Genomic DNA, 15,082 nt, shown 5'->3' on the forward strand with positions numbered 1-15,082 from the left:
CGTTAGTCCTCTGATCTCACACGCATCTAGCTTAGGATGAGGCTGAGTCTGATGGTGCCTATTTACGTTTCAAAAAATCATCGAAGGAAAATAGTAAGAAAGTAATTTACAAGTGGTCCTCAGATATGGCCAAGCCACGGAGGGACTAAGTCGGTGCTGCGAGTTGGGCATCACCAGGCTCTCGGGGTGGCCCAGCCCTGTCCCCCAGCGGGTGGTGATCAGTCTCAGGGGGTCTCTGAACTTCAGAATCCTCTTTTTCTCAAGAGTCATCTTCCCCCTTCTCACTGCCGGTCCCTGGGCTTCTGGGCCCTGGCTGAGGCGCGGGAGGGAGGGTACCTCCTCTGATCCTCCCTGGGGGTCCCCGCACCTCACACCACCCCCCCAGGTGCTGGAAACATGCATGAAGAGCTGCGGCAAAAGGTTCCACGACGAGGTGGGCAAGTTCCGCTTCCTCAACGAGCTCATCAAGGTCGTGTCTCCCAAGGTGGGTGCTCCCAGCGCACGCTCAGACCTGCGCTGTCAGATGGCGGTTGAGGAGGGGTGACTGACTGGCCTCATCCTGACCCAACACAAACACAGACCCTTTCTCAGGGTTCCCTTCACAGCTGAGCCCGGGACGGCTGGGTTTCCAGGAAGAACGCTTCCAGGCTGCCTGGTGGCCGGCCAGCTCTGGAGCTGCCTGGTGCTTAGGGAGGAATGAGTGCACTGAACGCAGAACAGCCTCCCCAGCGCGGGCTGCTTGGGCTCTGAGGTCTCTCCCTGCAGACCTGGCCACGGCACCCCGCCTAGGTGTCTAGTGGAGGGTCTCCCTGTCTCCCCCTCACAAGAGTGGCCTCCTTGAGGCCTTGGATGCTGAGGCCCCAAACCTGAGCGACAGAGCCTCTGATGGGCCTGAGGAGTCCTCCCCTAGGGCAGGAACATGATTGATGCCCCTTGGGTGAGAGCCCGCCTCTTCGCCCATCCTTGCTCAGATGCATCCCTTGACCAGAGCCGCTGAATGACCCAGCAGCTCTTCTCAGGAGATGACCAGAGTGAGAGCCAGTTCCCTCTGCTGAGTTTGCTGCTGGGAGACTGAATGGAGCCCAGGGCCGAGCGGTTCCACACCTGCTCCTTCCCTGGTCAGCCTGGAGCCTAGTGGCTCCTCCTTCCTGAGGTCACAGTTAAGGTTTCCACGAGCTGGCCGAGAGCAGGCGCCAGGCTCTGGGCCTTACCTGTGTCAGCTTTGCTTCCCCAGCACGGTGCTGCTGCTGTCATCCCCACTCAACAGGCGGGGCACTGGGACACCCAGGGCTCGCACAGCTAGTGAGCAGCAGCAGGGCCAGGAGGTGAGCTCAGGCCGGTCAGGTGGGAGGGTCGTGTAGGCTGAGGTTTCTGAAGGAGTCCTGGGGACGCAGCCAGGTTTAGGCTGGGCTTGGGACTACAGTGAGTGGGGCCGGGCAATGTCAAAGCCGCCTCTCCCTTCCGTCCCCGAAGTACCTGGGCTCTCGGACGTCGGAGAAGGTGAAGAACAAGATCTTGGAGCTTCTCTACAGCTGGACGGTCGGCCTCCCTGAGGAGGTGAAGATCGCAGAGGCCTACCAGATGCTGAAGAAGCAGGGTGAGGCACCAGAGGTGGGGTGTGACCACCTCCTCCCTGGGGCTCTGGCAGCAAGGTCCTAGGTCTGCCCTTTAACTTCTCAAGAACATAGAGCCAGTGGGGCCTCTTTATGGTTCTGCCTGAGGCCAGCTTGGATGGAGAAAAGATGGGGTTGAGTCAGAGACTGGTCCCCATGGTACGGCCTCAAAATACAGGTTTCTAACTGCCCCGACCCCGCACACACACTCTTTGGCGTGGTAGTTCAGGAGCAGGCCCTGACCCCACACAGTGCAGCACCAGCATGCTGGAGAAAGCCTGCCCTCCACCTTCCAGCCTACCCCTGCCTGCCCCCATCCCCTCTCCCCTCCGCCCCAGACCCTGAGACGGTCTCCCCACCGCCGTCCACTGCAGGGATTGTGAAGGCCGACCCCAAGCTTCCAGATGATGCCACCTTTCCCCTTCCTCCGCCACGGCCCAAGAATGTGATCTTTGAAGACGAGGAGAAATCCAAGGTGAGGCTTCAGGGAGGGCCAGATGAGGACTCCAGGCCCACTGGGGGTCAGTGGGTTCCAGCCCCTGGCGGCCCTGTCCCTGGAGCAGAGGCTACGCTGAGCACGGCTGCCGTGGTGGGTGACGGGCGCCGGGTGTTGAGCCCTTACACATGCTGAGTGCTGCCCACGCAGTGCCCTTCACTTAGTAAATGCAGGCCTGAGGCTGGTGGCCCTGGGCTTGGTTTGAGGGCATTTCATAGGTTGATCAGGAAGGAGCTTGCCTGTCTTTATGTCTGCGACCTTCTCAACAATGATTTTACTAGCTTTTTGTTAAAGAAGCATGTGGTTGTGGGCAAGAGCTTAAACAGCACGGGGGTAGGATAAAAACTAAAAGCTCCTCTTCTACCCGGTCTAGTCCCGGGGGTAAAGGTTGAGTTTCCTGTACATCCTTCTAGAAGAATTCTCTAGCAATAGTAATGTAATGTTGCGCACCATTTCTGGAAAGCTTATTTCTGCCGGCGCTGTGGAGAGCACTTACGTGCAGTGTGTCACTTGTCCCACGGCCACCCTGTAAGGTGTCAGATCCTTGCCATCCCATGGAGAGCTTAGTAACTTATTCACATCCTACCACCAGGAAAAGGAGCCAGCATGGGACCCCAGGCCCAGGGACTGCTGTCACAGCCATGTCCCTCTGTCTCCACAGATGCTGGCCCGCCTGCTGAAGAGCTCCCACCCCGAGGACCTCCGAGCAGCCAACAAACTCATCAAGGAGATGGTGCAGGAGGTGATGGCCAAGGCCAGAGTGCAAGGAGGTGGCGGGATGGGATGTGGAGCTGAGCCACTGAGGGAGGTCGTGTGTACGTGTGCGCAGTGGCCCAACTAAAGGGCTGTGGCAGCAGAGAAAGAGCTGACCGAGTCAGGGGGACCCTGCGGGCAGAGCCAGGATCAACGTGTGGAAGGAAGAATTTCCCAGCAGCCAAGCTGACCTGCATTGGCTTCTGTGAGGCTGAATACCTCTTCTGTAAAAGTTAGAGAGAAATTAGGCCTTACTATGTTCAAAATACAGTATATTTTACATACATATACATATAGAGAGAATAATATCCATGTATTTTATAAGTATGTATACCTGTGTTGTGGGTGCATGCTGAAGTCTTTTTTATTGATAAGGGTATGTCATCAAAAAAGTGCAGTCCAGAGACCCAAAGGGCAGACACTCTTGGCTGTCTTAGGGCAAACTGTGTGCTCTGACAGCCCAGAGAAAGGGCAGCTCTTCTCGAGGAGGGCGATTGTATCAGACGGCAGAGCACAAGCCCACCTTTCATTCCACAAGGGAGGAGCATGCATGGTGAGCAGAGTGGGAGAGGGGTACCAGGGTCACTGCTGCAGCGGCCTTTCAAGGGGGTCACGGCACTAGTTTCTCAGTTGTACTTGGTGACCGCTAAGGTCCCCTTCCACTCTCAAGTACTGAACCTCCTTTCAAGGGACAAATACAGAGAGGGGGAGGGTTCTGTAGAACCACAGGTGTGAATCTAGCTCCCAGCCCTCCAGATCAGCTGGTGAGTGTGCTGGAAACCCAGAATCCTGGGCCACCCCTAGAGATCTGATGGACTCGTGCAGAGGCCTGGGTCCAGGGGGCGTTGGCAAGAGGAGAGAAAGTGAACACAGGGTTGGTCAAGGGCTTCTTGGACCAGAGTGCCCTGTCCTGGGCCCGAAGGGCTCTTAGCAGGGGCTGATCTCACGCCCAGCAGAGGGTGGTGTGGGACAGTGCCTGGCTGAGGTCCAGGCCTGACTCGGGTGCTCCGGGGCCGTTTGCCAATGCCTCTCCAGGACCAGAAGCGAATGGAGAAGATCTCAAAGCGGGTGAGCGCCATCGAGGAGGTGAACAACAACGTGAAGCTGCTGACGGAGATGGTGATGAACCACAGCCAGGGCGGCACGGCTGCCCAAAGCAGTGAGGACCTCATGAAGGTGCGCCCGCCCCCACCCACCCCCCACGCACTGCAGGGCCCCCGCCGGCCCTGACCTGCCCGCCCTGCTGCCCCCAGGAACTGTACCAGCGCTGTGAGCGCTTGCGGCCCACACTCTTCCGACTGGCCAGCGACACGGAGGACAATGATGAGGCCTTAGGTGAGCTGCAGTTGGAAGGAGCTGCCACCAGGGGGCCCCCTTCTCCAGCAGTGACCTTGGGTTTCTCCACTTTGAGGAAGAAGGAAGCGGAGATCAGGGGCTGATGTGCTTTAGAGACCCTTTGGGTCAAGCCCCTTCACAGACACCTCTTTACTGCCCGTAAGCTGCACAGGAGGGAGAATTGTCCCTATTTCACAACTGGGGCTCAGGGAGGGAAGTGACCTGTCCAGATCAGAGAGCAGAACGGTGGCAGAGCCAGGGTGGACCGGAGGCTCTCTCCCTCCAGACACTGCCTCCCCAGTAAGGGTGAGCTCGAAACCTAGAGCAAATCCCTCAGGCCTGAGCGCTTCCAGAGCTGGACCCCGTGGCTCCTGCTAGGGCCACACGTCAGGGTCTCGTCCTTTTTTGTGCCACCACATCGGCCAGGGCCTCTCGGGCAGCACGCTAGGTACAGTCTCAGCCTCTGTTCCTCAGGAGCTCCCTGGGCACCTCCCATGTGCCAGGCACCTGGTCCCCACCCAAGAGGCTTGCCACTCAGATCCCTCTAAGCCTTGACCCCCAGGAGGTGACATCAGCGAGGGCCTAGTTTGTGCCAGGCACTGTTCTGGGCCCGGGGGGTATGGCAGTGATCAGAAACAGAGCCAAGTCCTCATGGAGCTTGTAGCCTGATGAGACAGACAGTAAAGCAGGGGTGTGAGTGGGGCAGTTTGTCAGACGGAGGCAGGGGGCGTGGAGAAAAACAGAGGCGGGACTGGTGGTGCGGGCTGGGGGTTAGAGAGGGCCGCCCTGAGGTGAATTGGATAAAGACCTGAAGTAGGAAGGGGTGAAGCCATGCAGAGATCCGGGGGTCTCCAGACAGCAGAGCCCACCTGGAGGCTGGGGCATGCCCGTGTGTTCGGGGGCCGGCACGGGGCAGCGTGGAGGGGACTGGGCGAGGGCAGGTTGCAGAGGGCCTTAGTCTGAGGAGTCGAGGTGGGCTGCCCCCGGGCCCCTCCCACGAGGCTTGAGATGACCGTGGGGTGCTCATCCCCCCCCGGAGGCCCCCACATTCTTTCAGCCTGGCCTCTCCCCTCCTGCCTGTTCCAGCGGAGATCCTGCAAGCCAACGACAACCTCACCCAGGTCATCAACCTGTACAAGCAGCTGGTGCGGGGCGAGGAGGTCAACGGCGATGCCACAGCCGCCTCCATCCCTGGTGAGGAGGTGGCAGGAGAGCTGGGAGGGCCCCCGAGTCGGAGGGCCATGGGGTCCCAGCTAGGGTGCTGGTCACAGAGCTTGGTGGCCCCTTAAGATGGGGGAGGCCCCCGCTGAGAGAGCTGGGGGTGGAGTCTGTGCCAAGCCTGCAGCTGCGGGGGAAGAGGTCTGGATGCAGTCGGAGGGGAGGGAGCCGAGGGTTTGGCAAGGACAGGCAGAAGAAGGAAGGCCTTTCTTTCCCTTGACAAGTCTGGCACCTGTTGTGTGGGGCTAGGTCACACCCCCGAGGCTTAGTTTAATTATCAGAAGTGGGCACGGAGGGTTTGACACATCAGCATTACAGGCTGGGCTCCACTCAGGGTAAAGTGACGGCCCCCCCGGGAGGGGTTAGAATTGGCCCTGTTTGGGAGAGGTGGGGGTGGGGTACTACACAGAAACATCGGAGTCTAAGAAGGGCCTTAAAGGATGGGAGGCAATTGGCCAAGAGAGAGGGAAGAAGGAAGTACATTCTGTGAGGAAGGGACACCATGTGCCAAAGAAGAGGCCTGGCAAGCAGATTCGGGGCAGAGGTAGCGTGGCCAAGGAGGGGAAGCCTGCTGCTCCCAGACCCCAGGGACTCGGAGTGTCCTCCGCCCAAGGCTGGCCTGACTCTCCTTTCCCACCCCAGGGAGCACCTCGGCCTTGTTGGACCTCTCAGGTCTGGATCTCCCTCCAGTGGGCACCACTGACCCAGCCACGCCCACCCGCCCTGGTGACCAGGCCAGCCTGGAGCAGCCCAGCACCTCAGCTTCCCTACTTGACGATGAGCTCATGTCTCTGGGTGAGGAAGGGGCGGGGCCCAGAGCGGGACAGGCTCTGCTGCAGGTGGGGGGTGATGCCCCCAGCACACGAGGCAGCTTTCAGAGCACAGTCAGGTCAGCGTGTTCCTCCTCCTCCTGTGAGTCCTCTGGAGGATGGGGGAGAGGCATCAGGCCCATTTCACAGCTGAGGAAGCTGAGGCTCAGGGAAATGAAAGAGCTTGTGCCAGGTCCTACAGTCAAAGGGTGAGGCTGGTGGGACTTCCCTGGTGGCGCAGTGGTTAAGAATCCGCCTGCCAATTCAGGGGACATGGGTTTGAGCCCTGGTCCAGGAAGATCCCACATGCCGCGGAGCAGTTAAGCCCCTGCGCCACAACTACTGAGCCTGCGCTCTAGAGCCCGTGAGCCACAACTAATGAGCCCGTGTGCCGCAACTACCGAAGTCGGTGCGCCTAGGGCCTGTGCTCTGCAACAAGAGAAGCCACCACAATGAGAAGCCCGCGCACCACAACGAAGAGCAGGCCCTGCTCACCGCAACTAGAGAAAACCCACGCACAGCAACGAAGACCCAATGCAGCCAAAAATAAATAAATAAGTTTATTAAAAAAAAAGAATCCACCTGCCAATGCAGGGGACACAGGTTCGAGCCCTGGTCTGGGAAGATCCCACATGCCACGGAGCAACTAAGCCCGTGCGCCACGGGCTTAGTTGAAGCCCACACACCTAGAGCCGGTGCTCCACAACAAGAGAAGCCACCACAATGAGAAGCCCACGCACCGCAACTAAGAGTAGCCCCTGCTCGTCGCAACTAGAGAAAGCCCACGTGCAATAACAAAGACCCAACGCAGCCAAAAAAAAAAAAAAAAAATTTTTTTTTTTTTTTTTTTTAAACGGTAAGGCTGGCATCACCTCTGATAAGCCAGCCACACCTAGGCTCTGGTGGCCTGCGGGAAAACAAAGGGATTTCCCTGTAGCAAGTTAGAGCCTAGAATTGGGAGCTCCCCAGGCAAGTCAGCATTTCCTCGCCACTGAGAGAAAGAGGTGGGGAGCTCTGGAAGCTCCAGGGAAGCCCGTGCGGGAGCACAGGGCACTCTGTGAGCCACGCTGGTCCCAGGCCAGGCCTGCAGACACTACGGTGGGGTCGGGGCTCCAGAGACCAGTGGGGAGCAGGCTCATCCCTGGGGAAGAAGCAGAGGGCGCCCAGCTGGCCAAGCAGTTTTAGAGTTTGCAGCTTTCAGGCGCAGCAGCGTCCCCTGAGAGCGTAGCCTCAGGAGAGCCTCAGGGCAGCCTCCTCACAATGGCCCGAAGTCGTGAAGAAATAGAAGTGATCGGGTCTGTCAAGGAGACCTTGCCCTGTCGAGGGGGTCTCGGAGGATGTGTTGGGAAACTAACTTGGAAGCCAAGTCAGACTGTGTTCTCCTGAGTTAGTTCTGAGGTGAAAACCACACCGGACGGACTCCGAGAAGCGATGGTGTGCCGGGGTCCTGGCGGGGGCTCCCCTGACCGCGGCCTCCGAGCGCTGCTGTGTCTTAGCCCACCCTCCACTCAGCCCAGAAGACGGTGCTGGCAACGGCCCTGGTCTGCAGATACCAGAGCAAGGCTTAGAAAGGCTGAGTGACTTGCCTGACTGGGCACCGGCTTTGCACGAGGCCCTCAGATCCTGAAGCCTCACTCGTAGCTGCTCTGACTCAGCTCGTCAGTCGGGAACGGGAAGCGAGGGCCTGGAGCGACGAGCGGGAGACAAGGGGGTCAGCAGACCAGGTCAAGTTCCCCTGTGCGGGCCCCTCAGCCAGCACCCCCCGAGGAGGCCCTGACCACAGGGTGTTGCGGGGGCTTCCTGAGGAGTCCCACCCACCTGCGCCCTCTTCATTCAGAGCCAGGGGTGACTCAGGGAGAGAGGACCCTGGCCCCGCTTGAGAGGTCAAGATGGCCCCATGACCAGAAAGCACACACAGGCTCGTCTTCCCCAGCAGAGCCTGCGCCAGGCGGCAGCAGGAGCGTGTGGCCCAGACCCCAGCGAGGCACTGTGTGCTTTGCACTTCCTGTCCCCAGGTCGCTTCAGCAGAGCCCTGAGCCTCCAGCTTCCTCTGGTTGCTACTCAAAGCAAAAAAAATGTGGGAACCAGAACCAGAAGTGGCAGGGCAGCAGCCACCCAGCTCCCCGGCTCGGGGGAGTGGAGGAAGCCTTGGGACCACAAAGGGGGCTCATCCTAAACGGTTCTCTGTGGCAGGAAGGGGGAGGGGAGGGGTGGGGTAAGCAAAACGCACTTCCCGTCTGCCAGAGAGGGCGTCCCAGCGCCAGGCAGGCACCGTGTCTGAATTGTCCCATTCAGTAGTGACAACAGTCCTCTGATGCAAATGCTACTGTTGTCTCCGTCTTACAGACGAGGCACAGGAAAGTTGCCACCAGCCCAAGGTCACACAGCTGGGTGGCAGAGCTGTGTTTGAGCTCCAATAATTAGGCCTTGCTCTGTCCAAGTCCAGACTCTGTCGCTTTCCAGTTGTGTGACTGCGGGCAGGTTACTTAGCTCCTCTGAGCACCCGTTTCCTCATCTCTAAAGAAGGCATGAGAACCTCGTAAGGCTGTGTGAGGATTGAGACTCACGTCTGCAGCGCCTGACCCGGGGCTGTTAGCCTCCACTGTGTTGTCCCTGGCCTCAGAGAGGCATGTCCAGAGGTGGAGACCCAGCAGTTGCAGCCTCCCATGCCTCACCCTTGCCTGTCAGGCTGGACCTCACTTACTCAGGCTTTGCTACAAACAGGGTAACTTGGCTCCTCTTTAAAAACCAGGGTGAACTTGCCTGGGGGTGTGCTTCAGGGCGGGCAGAGGTCACACTGGCTGGTGACCTGTTGCCCTCTACCGACCAGCAGATGATGAGCAGGCCCCTTCCAGAAGGGCCACCGCCCTCCTTTGCGCCAGTCAGCCAGCCTTGGCACGTGCCAGGGCAGACAGGGCCTTTAGAGTCTGCCCAGGCCATCCACGTGGTGTGCTCGGACCCTGCGGCCCAGCCGGCACCTTGCCCCCGGTTGCTCAGATTCTGGGCCGGGCCTGGGCCCAGGGCCCTTGTGATGCTCAGAGCGTGTCCCTCCAGGTTGGACGGGCACAGGGTGCTGACCCCTGCCTGCCTGGATCTGAGTTTACGGACCTCACGTGGCGTCTCCCACGCCCTCTACACACACACACACACCCCGGCTCCAGCTGCCCTCAGTAGTTGAGTTGGCTTCTGAGTGGCAAGAGAGGAAGTGTGTTTCGGCCCAGGGAATGGGCTCTTGGGGTCTTTGGTTTCTACTTCTGCTCTGCGGCTGGTTCCCTCTGGGGGGGAAGGGGGCGTGTCCCCTTCGAGCTGAGCCTCTCGGAGGAGGGGGTGCAGGGGGAGGGTAGCAGTCAGGGAACCCTGACTCAGCATATAGTCGCCCCGGCTCTCTTGCCTCTGCTCACGAATCCAGCCGCTCTACCTCGGTCTTGCTTCCCTGCAGGCCTAGGCGACCCCACACCCCCTTCAGGCCCAGGATTGGACGGTGCTGGGTGGAACAGCTTCCAGGTAGGAGGGGCCCATCCCAGGGTCAGAGCAGCCGGGACAGGCAGCCTGAGGGGCAGTGAAGGGACGGCTGGGCAGGAGGGCTGGGGGAAGGGGTGGCCCTGGGGGCGGAGGCACCCATCCCAGGATGGAGGAAGGTGGACGGGCCTCCCCTCACAGCGCTTTTTCCCTGCGTGTCTCAGCCTTGGGTTTCTCTTGGGTTCAGATGGGGGTTCCCCGTTCCTTTTCTCTTGAGGGTGACTCCGAGGTCCCTGGAACGGGATGGTTTCTCGAGTAGAATCCCAGACCAGGCCTGGCCCACCGATGGCCCTGGGGTGAGAGGGGCGCAGGCTGGCGGGAATGTTGTCCACACCCCTGCTGCTGCTTCCCCAGATGTCTCCTGCCGGGAGGGGCAGGGGCTTCAGGGCAGTGCCAGGTGACCTGACGCCTTCTCAGCACAGCCTCACCCACCCGCATCCTTTGTATGCCCAACAGTCGTCTGATGGCACGGAGCCCCCCCACCCCGCTCCGGCCCCCAACGTGGACAGTCGGCCCCCGGCGCAGACGTCCCTGCCCACGAGCAGTGGTCTGGATGACTTGGACCTCCTGGGGAAGACCCTTCTGCAGCAGTCGCTGCCCCCAGAGTCCCAGCAAGTGCGGTGGTGAGGGCACGCCCTGCCCGGACCCTGCCCCTGCCCCAGGCCCATCAGGGAGAGGCCCGGTGCTGCTTTGTCCCCGTGAGCAGCACTGCCGGAGCACCACCGTGTGCCAAGTGCTGTCCTGGGCTCGAGGGACACAGCAGTGACCACAGCAGGTGCAGGGCCCATCCAACAGGGCGTGGAGGGTATGAGAGATAGGGGACCGTGCCCCACTCACGCCCTCCCCTAGGCCTGGCCTGCCAGCACCTGACAAAGACTGAAGGCCCAGAGGGCTGCCAGGGACGAGGGCATTGACCCCGAGTGGGTGGGGTGAGCAAGAGCTGCCCGCTCCAAGGTGAGGAGACCGAGGCCAGAGAGACGGGGGGCGTCTGAGCAGCCGTCAGGGACAGCCGGGAAGCCCAGCGTTCCCTGTGCCCCTCGGCTCTTAGCCACCAAAGCTTCACCTCTCAATGCACCATGCCCCAATAAGGGAGAAGCAGCAGCCAGCCCCCCGCCTCACACTCCGGGACCTGCAGAATAAAAGCAGCTGCAGCGTGTCCAGCTCCGGCGCCACCAGCCTCCTCCACGCCGTGTCCCCCGAGGCCCCTGGGCCCCTGCAGCAGCCCACACCAACGGAGCTCTCGCTGGCCAACATCACTGTGCCTCTGGAGTCCATCAAACCCAGTGAGTAGGGCGAGGGCACGGCGGGTACTGGCTGGGCTGGGTCAGCTCGCGGCCCCACCCGCCTTGCCTGCTGTCAGGAGCTGGATCTGGGGCAGCCAGTGGGAAGGCAGGGCTCCCCTCCCAGCCCTGCCCGGCTCAGCGGGGCCTCTGGGCAAGACCCTTCCTCTTGCCAGGACTCAGTTTTCTCACTGGTCCCAGAGCGTCACAAAACTGCGTTCTAAACTCCAGGGTGACCCAGGCAAGAGGACTTCTCATGGATGGCCCCTGCGCCCCTCCCCGGGAAGGCAGGGCCAGGACAGGGGAGGTCTGTGGGACTCCCCAAGATCATAAAACCAAAACAGGATAAAGATTGAGGTCCAAGCCTAGGCTTCTGCCTGGGAGCAAAAGGGCCGCTCGCGGCACCAGGCTGTGAGCAGACTGATGAAGCCGGGCTAGTCTTCTCGGCGCTGTCCATTTGTGAGCTCGCTGTGACGAGGGTGTCGCCCCCTTGGGGTCCCCAGGAGCTAGGCAGTGGTACCACCGTCTTAGCAGCATGGAGGACCCTGAGCGCACAGAAGCAGAGTGGCTGTACCGGGGCCACACAGAGCATGCGTGAAGCTCAGGCACAGCCCTTCACTCGCGCGCTCCGGGAGCAGCCGCCCGGCACTCCGGGAGCCTGGTTGGGACGCGGTTCCAGGGTGGGCATTCTGCCTTCACCATCACACTAGAAGTCCACCTGCCTGTCTGAGCCCCGGACTGCACCCCTGACTGCACTGCTGCCCAGGGTCAAGGCGACAGCCTGGGTCTGGGTCTGTTCATTCATCCCCAGCAGAGCAGCGAGTGCCCGGGGTCGGCCGGGTGTGGGGAGCTGGTCGGATGTGCTTGGGCTCAGGCCTGGCACCCACCCCCCGCCCCCGCCATCGCCCTCTCCCCTTCTCCTCTGCCAGGCAGCATCTTGCCGGTGACCGTGTATGACCAACATGGCTTCCGGGTCCTCTTCCACTTCGCCCGAGACCCACTGCCCGGGCGCTCCGATGTGCTGGTGGTGGTGGTTTCCATGCTGAGCACCGCCCCCCAGCCCATCCGCAACATTGTTTTCCAGTCAGCTGTCCCCAAGGTGACAATGGGCAGACCCCCCCCTCAAGGCAGGGTGACTTGGGGCTGGATGGGGGGCCAGCTCTCCAGGGCGGGGGTAGGGTCTCTGTCTCCGTGTCTCTGTCTCTCTCTTCTTGGGGAGTTGGGGGTAGAAGGGCCCCCAGAGGAGGAGCTGGCAGGAGGCTGGGCCTTGTTCCCCAGGGCTAGCTGTGCCCCATCCTGCCCTCCTGTCCGCAGATCATGAAGGTGAAGCTGCAGCCGCCCTCAGGCACAGAGCTGCCAGCATTTAACCCCATCGTCCACCCCTCAGCCATCACCCAGGTCCTGCTCCTTGCCAACCCCCAGAAGGTGAGGGGCCCAGCTGTGCCAGGGCACCGCTGTGGGGTGGGGCAGCCTCTCTTCCCCGTCCGACCCTCTGCCTTCACCATGTCTGCCCCAGGAGAAGGTTCGTCTCCGCTACAAGCTGCTGTTCACCATGGGCGACCAGACCTACAACGAGATGGGGGACGTGGATCAGTTCCCCCCACCGGAGACCTGGGGGAGCCTCTAGACCAGAGAGGGGCTGGGGAGAGGAGGGGCGACGGGACTGGCCACCACTGAGCCTGGGTTCCCACGGCCGTATTCCCCTGGGTCTGGTGCTTCTCCCCTCCCCCCTGCGGCCCCCTCCTTCCTTGCCCTCTCCCCTGCTGAGCCAAACCCAGCAGGAGGCTAGGCCTGGGTTTGCACTGGTGGGGACCTTCGTCACAGGTGGGAGGCTGGAGCAGGGAAGTGCTGCACACGGGCCCCGGAAGGACTTGGGGTCGTGGGGGAGAAGCATGGCTGTCGGGCAAGGGCCAGGACCTCAGGCCCAGCCCCGACCCCAGCCTGGGGAGGGGTCATCCCTGCCTGTCTCTTATGCCTTATGGGAAGGCCCAGCCATAACTTGGGGCCGTGCTGGAGCCGGGACCAGCTCAGGCCTCCATAGGACCCGGGCGACTGGGGGCGTGGCGCCTGCACCCCCAGCTCTTTGCACTCTGGGGTGTGTGGTTTGACTCTCTTAGCTTTTCTCTCTGCGTGGCCCTGTGGTCACCGTCTCAGGGGGCCCAGTGAGGGGAGCCCCACCTCTCCCCCACTCCTCCTGGGGGTCTCACTCCACTCTCCTGGCCCCTTTGCTGTCAGGCCTCCAGGGGGACTGTGGGAGAGACAGGTGGCCCCAGCTGGGGGCTCCCAGGCCCCTGGCCAAGGGAGGTCCTGCACTGGAGTTCTCAGTGTGTCTCTTTCATTCATTGGGTTTTGTCCATCCGTCTGTCCATGGGCAGAAGTGGGGTCAGTGTGTGAGTGAGAGCAGGAGTATTTATGGAAATAAAACGTCCTTTTTCCTGGACCAGCAGCTCTCGTGGTCCTTCTGAGGTAGAGGGAGTCAGGAGGGGTCCAAGAGTGGGAGGACCCCGGGCTGCCCTGCAGACCCCTCTGCCTCTCCTTGGAGATCAGGCCACGGTTCCTCTGCTCACCACTCCCAGTCCCTGTACCGGAAGAGGCCCAGCTCAGGGGCCTGTGGCCACTGCTGAGTCACCAGAGAGGACCCAGGGCTGTGGTGGGCGCAGAGCCGTCCCGGCTGGAAGCGAGCGGCTGCTCGGGCCTGCCAGGAGCCCCAGCTGCTGCAGACGCTGAGGGGGAGGCCCCTGGCCACTCACAACTTCCTCTTGCTGCACTCAGCCCTCAAAACACAGCTGCGGTGCAGCACCACCCGAGGCCCGCGCCTCAGCTGCTCCCTCTCCCCAGAGGCTACTCCCAGGGAGCAGGGTGCCAGCTGCAGCTTGTTTCCGGAGAGGCCCACGGACCCTGCACGTCCCCTGCATGTCCCCACTGGGTTATCAGCGTTTCTCTAACTGGGAGGCTGGGGAGTGGCTTAGAGGCTAGCAGGTGAGGGAGCCAACCAGCACGGAGCAGAGCCAGAAGGAGCTAGTCCAGGGCTTGCTCTGTGGTGGGGAGCCCGCCCTCCGTGCCCTCTGCGCTCTGCTGGGGAGGGTTCCTGCTCACAGACATCTGGGGAAGGCTGCCCGCCCTCTCTTCTAGCAGACGGTGGAAGTTCTGCATTTAAGACATCAATTTCCCTTTGTCTAATCTAGTTTTTCGCAGTGTGAACTTGGGCGCTGAACACCTTTACATAGATGCTATTGAGAAGTGCTGGAGGCCAGCCGGGCCTGCGCGCTCTTTTCAGTTCTGCAAATGAGGGCCCTTCTCTGTGCCAGGCCGACCCTTGGAAGTGCACGGCAAGAGCTCCTCGACGTGGGCCGTGCTGTCAAGGGCACAGGAGAGGGAGCAAGGCCTCAGAGCCAGCATATCCAGTTCCCCACTGCCCCAACAGTGTGACCACCATCCTGCATCCAGGCCCCCAGACACCCTGACCTCTCAGCCACGTGGCCTCCTTCCTGTTCCCCTCCCTGCCCGCCAGGCAGGACTCTGCCTAAACCCTTGTGATGTCTCCGAAAGATAATCTCTTGTTGGAAGCTTCTTCCTTTAAATGAAACAAAACCCTATTCCCTGTGGCGTACCCCTGGGGTCCCAGAAGCACCCTCAGGAGCACGCACTCTACAGGTTGCGTGAGCCTGTGACTGCCGGCTGGGAGCCTGGGCCTCTTCCAGTGGGGTCTCTAGCTTGCTGTGAGACTTTGAACAAGGTGCTTCCTTCTCTGGCCTTTAGGTTCCTTATTTGAAAAGGTGGGAGGGACCCAGTGAGCTGTAAGGCCCCTCAGAGGCCTTCTGAAGAGTCCTTGGGCAAAAGGGTCCCCCAGTCGGCTTGGAGTGACCCAGATGTCACAGGGACAGGGAGATCCCTTCAGTCTTTCTGACCACCTTTCCCTGTTCCTAGGCCACCCATCCAGCTGTCTGCCTGTCTGTCCTGCAAGTGCCTCTTGAGCAGCACCTGTGCCAGGCACAGCCCTGTCCTCAGAGCTCACAGCCTGGCACGGGACCCTTAAGCCAGGAGCACGACCACCGAGAG

The 15,082-nt window shown here is 61.1% G+C and overlaps 1 protein-coding gene across 3 annotated transcripts in view; it reads left to right on the forward strand.

The window, feature by feature from the left end:
* GGA1 (golgi associated, gamma adaptin ear containing, ARF binding protein 1) overlaps positions 1–14,589 on the forward strand; it is a 21,459-nt gene extending 6,870 nt beyond the window's left edge. Inside the window, exons 4-17 of one of the 3 annotated variants that reach the window (XM_027107585.1) lie at positions 386–484; positions 1,474–1,597; positions 1,988–2,088; positions 2,771–2,851; positions 3,898–4,038; positions 4,116–4,197; positions 5,284–5,391; positions 6,058–6,210; positions 9,664–9,728; positions 10,200–10,366; positions 10,833–11,026; positions 11,953–12,122; positions 12,338–12,448; positions 12,540–13,463. In XM_027107585.1, coding sequence (XP_026963386.1) covers positions 386–484; positions 1,474–1,597; positions 1,988–2,088; positions 2,771–2,851; positions 3,898–4,038; positions 4,116–4,197; positions 5,284–5,391; positions 6,058–6,210; positions 9,664–9,728; positions 10,200–10,366; positions 10,833–11,026; positions 11,953–12,122; positions 12,338–12,448; positions 12,540–12,650 — 1,707 coding nt within the window. In that variant the 3' untranslated portion in view covers positions 12,651–13,463. Of the gene's footprint in view, positions 1–385; positions 485–1,234; positions 1,326–1,473; positions 1,598–1,987; positions 2,089–2,770; positions 2,852–3,897; positions 4,039–4,115; positions 4,198–5,283; positions 5,392–6,057; positions 6,211–9,663; positions 9,729–10,199; positions 10,367–10,832; positions 11,027–11,952; positions 12,123–12,337; positions 12,449–12,539; positions 13,464–14,208 lie in introns of those variants that run through there. The other 2 variants (XM_027107586.1, XM_027107587.1) reach the window with 2 other exon arrangements.
* The last annotated feature ends 493 nt before the right edge of the window (positions 14,590–15,082 follow it).

The sequence above is a fragment of the Aethalodelphis obliquidens genome, unplaced genomic scaffold, assembly GCF_003676395.1.
Source record: "Aethalodelphis obliquidens isolate GAN/ISIS:26980383/991018 unplaced genomic scaffold, ASM367639v1 scaffold8, whole genome shotgun sequence".
Lineage (NCBI taxonomy): Eukaryota > Metazoa > Chordata > Mammalia > Artiodactyla > Delphinidae > Aethalodelphis > Aethalodelphis obliquidens.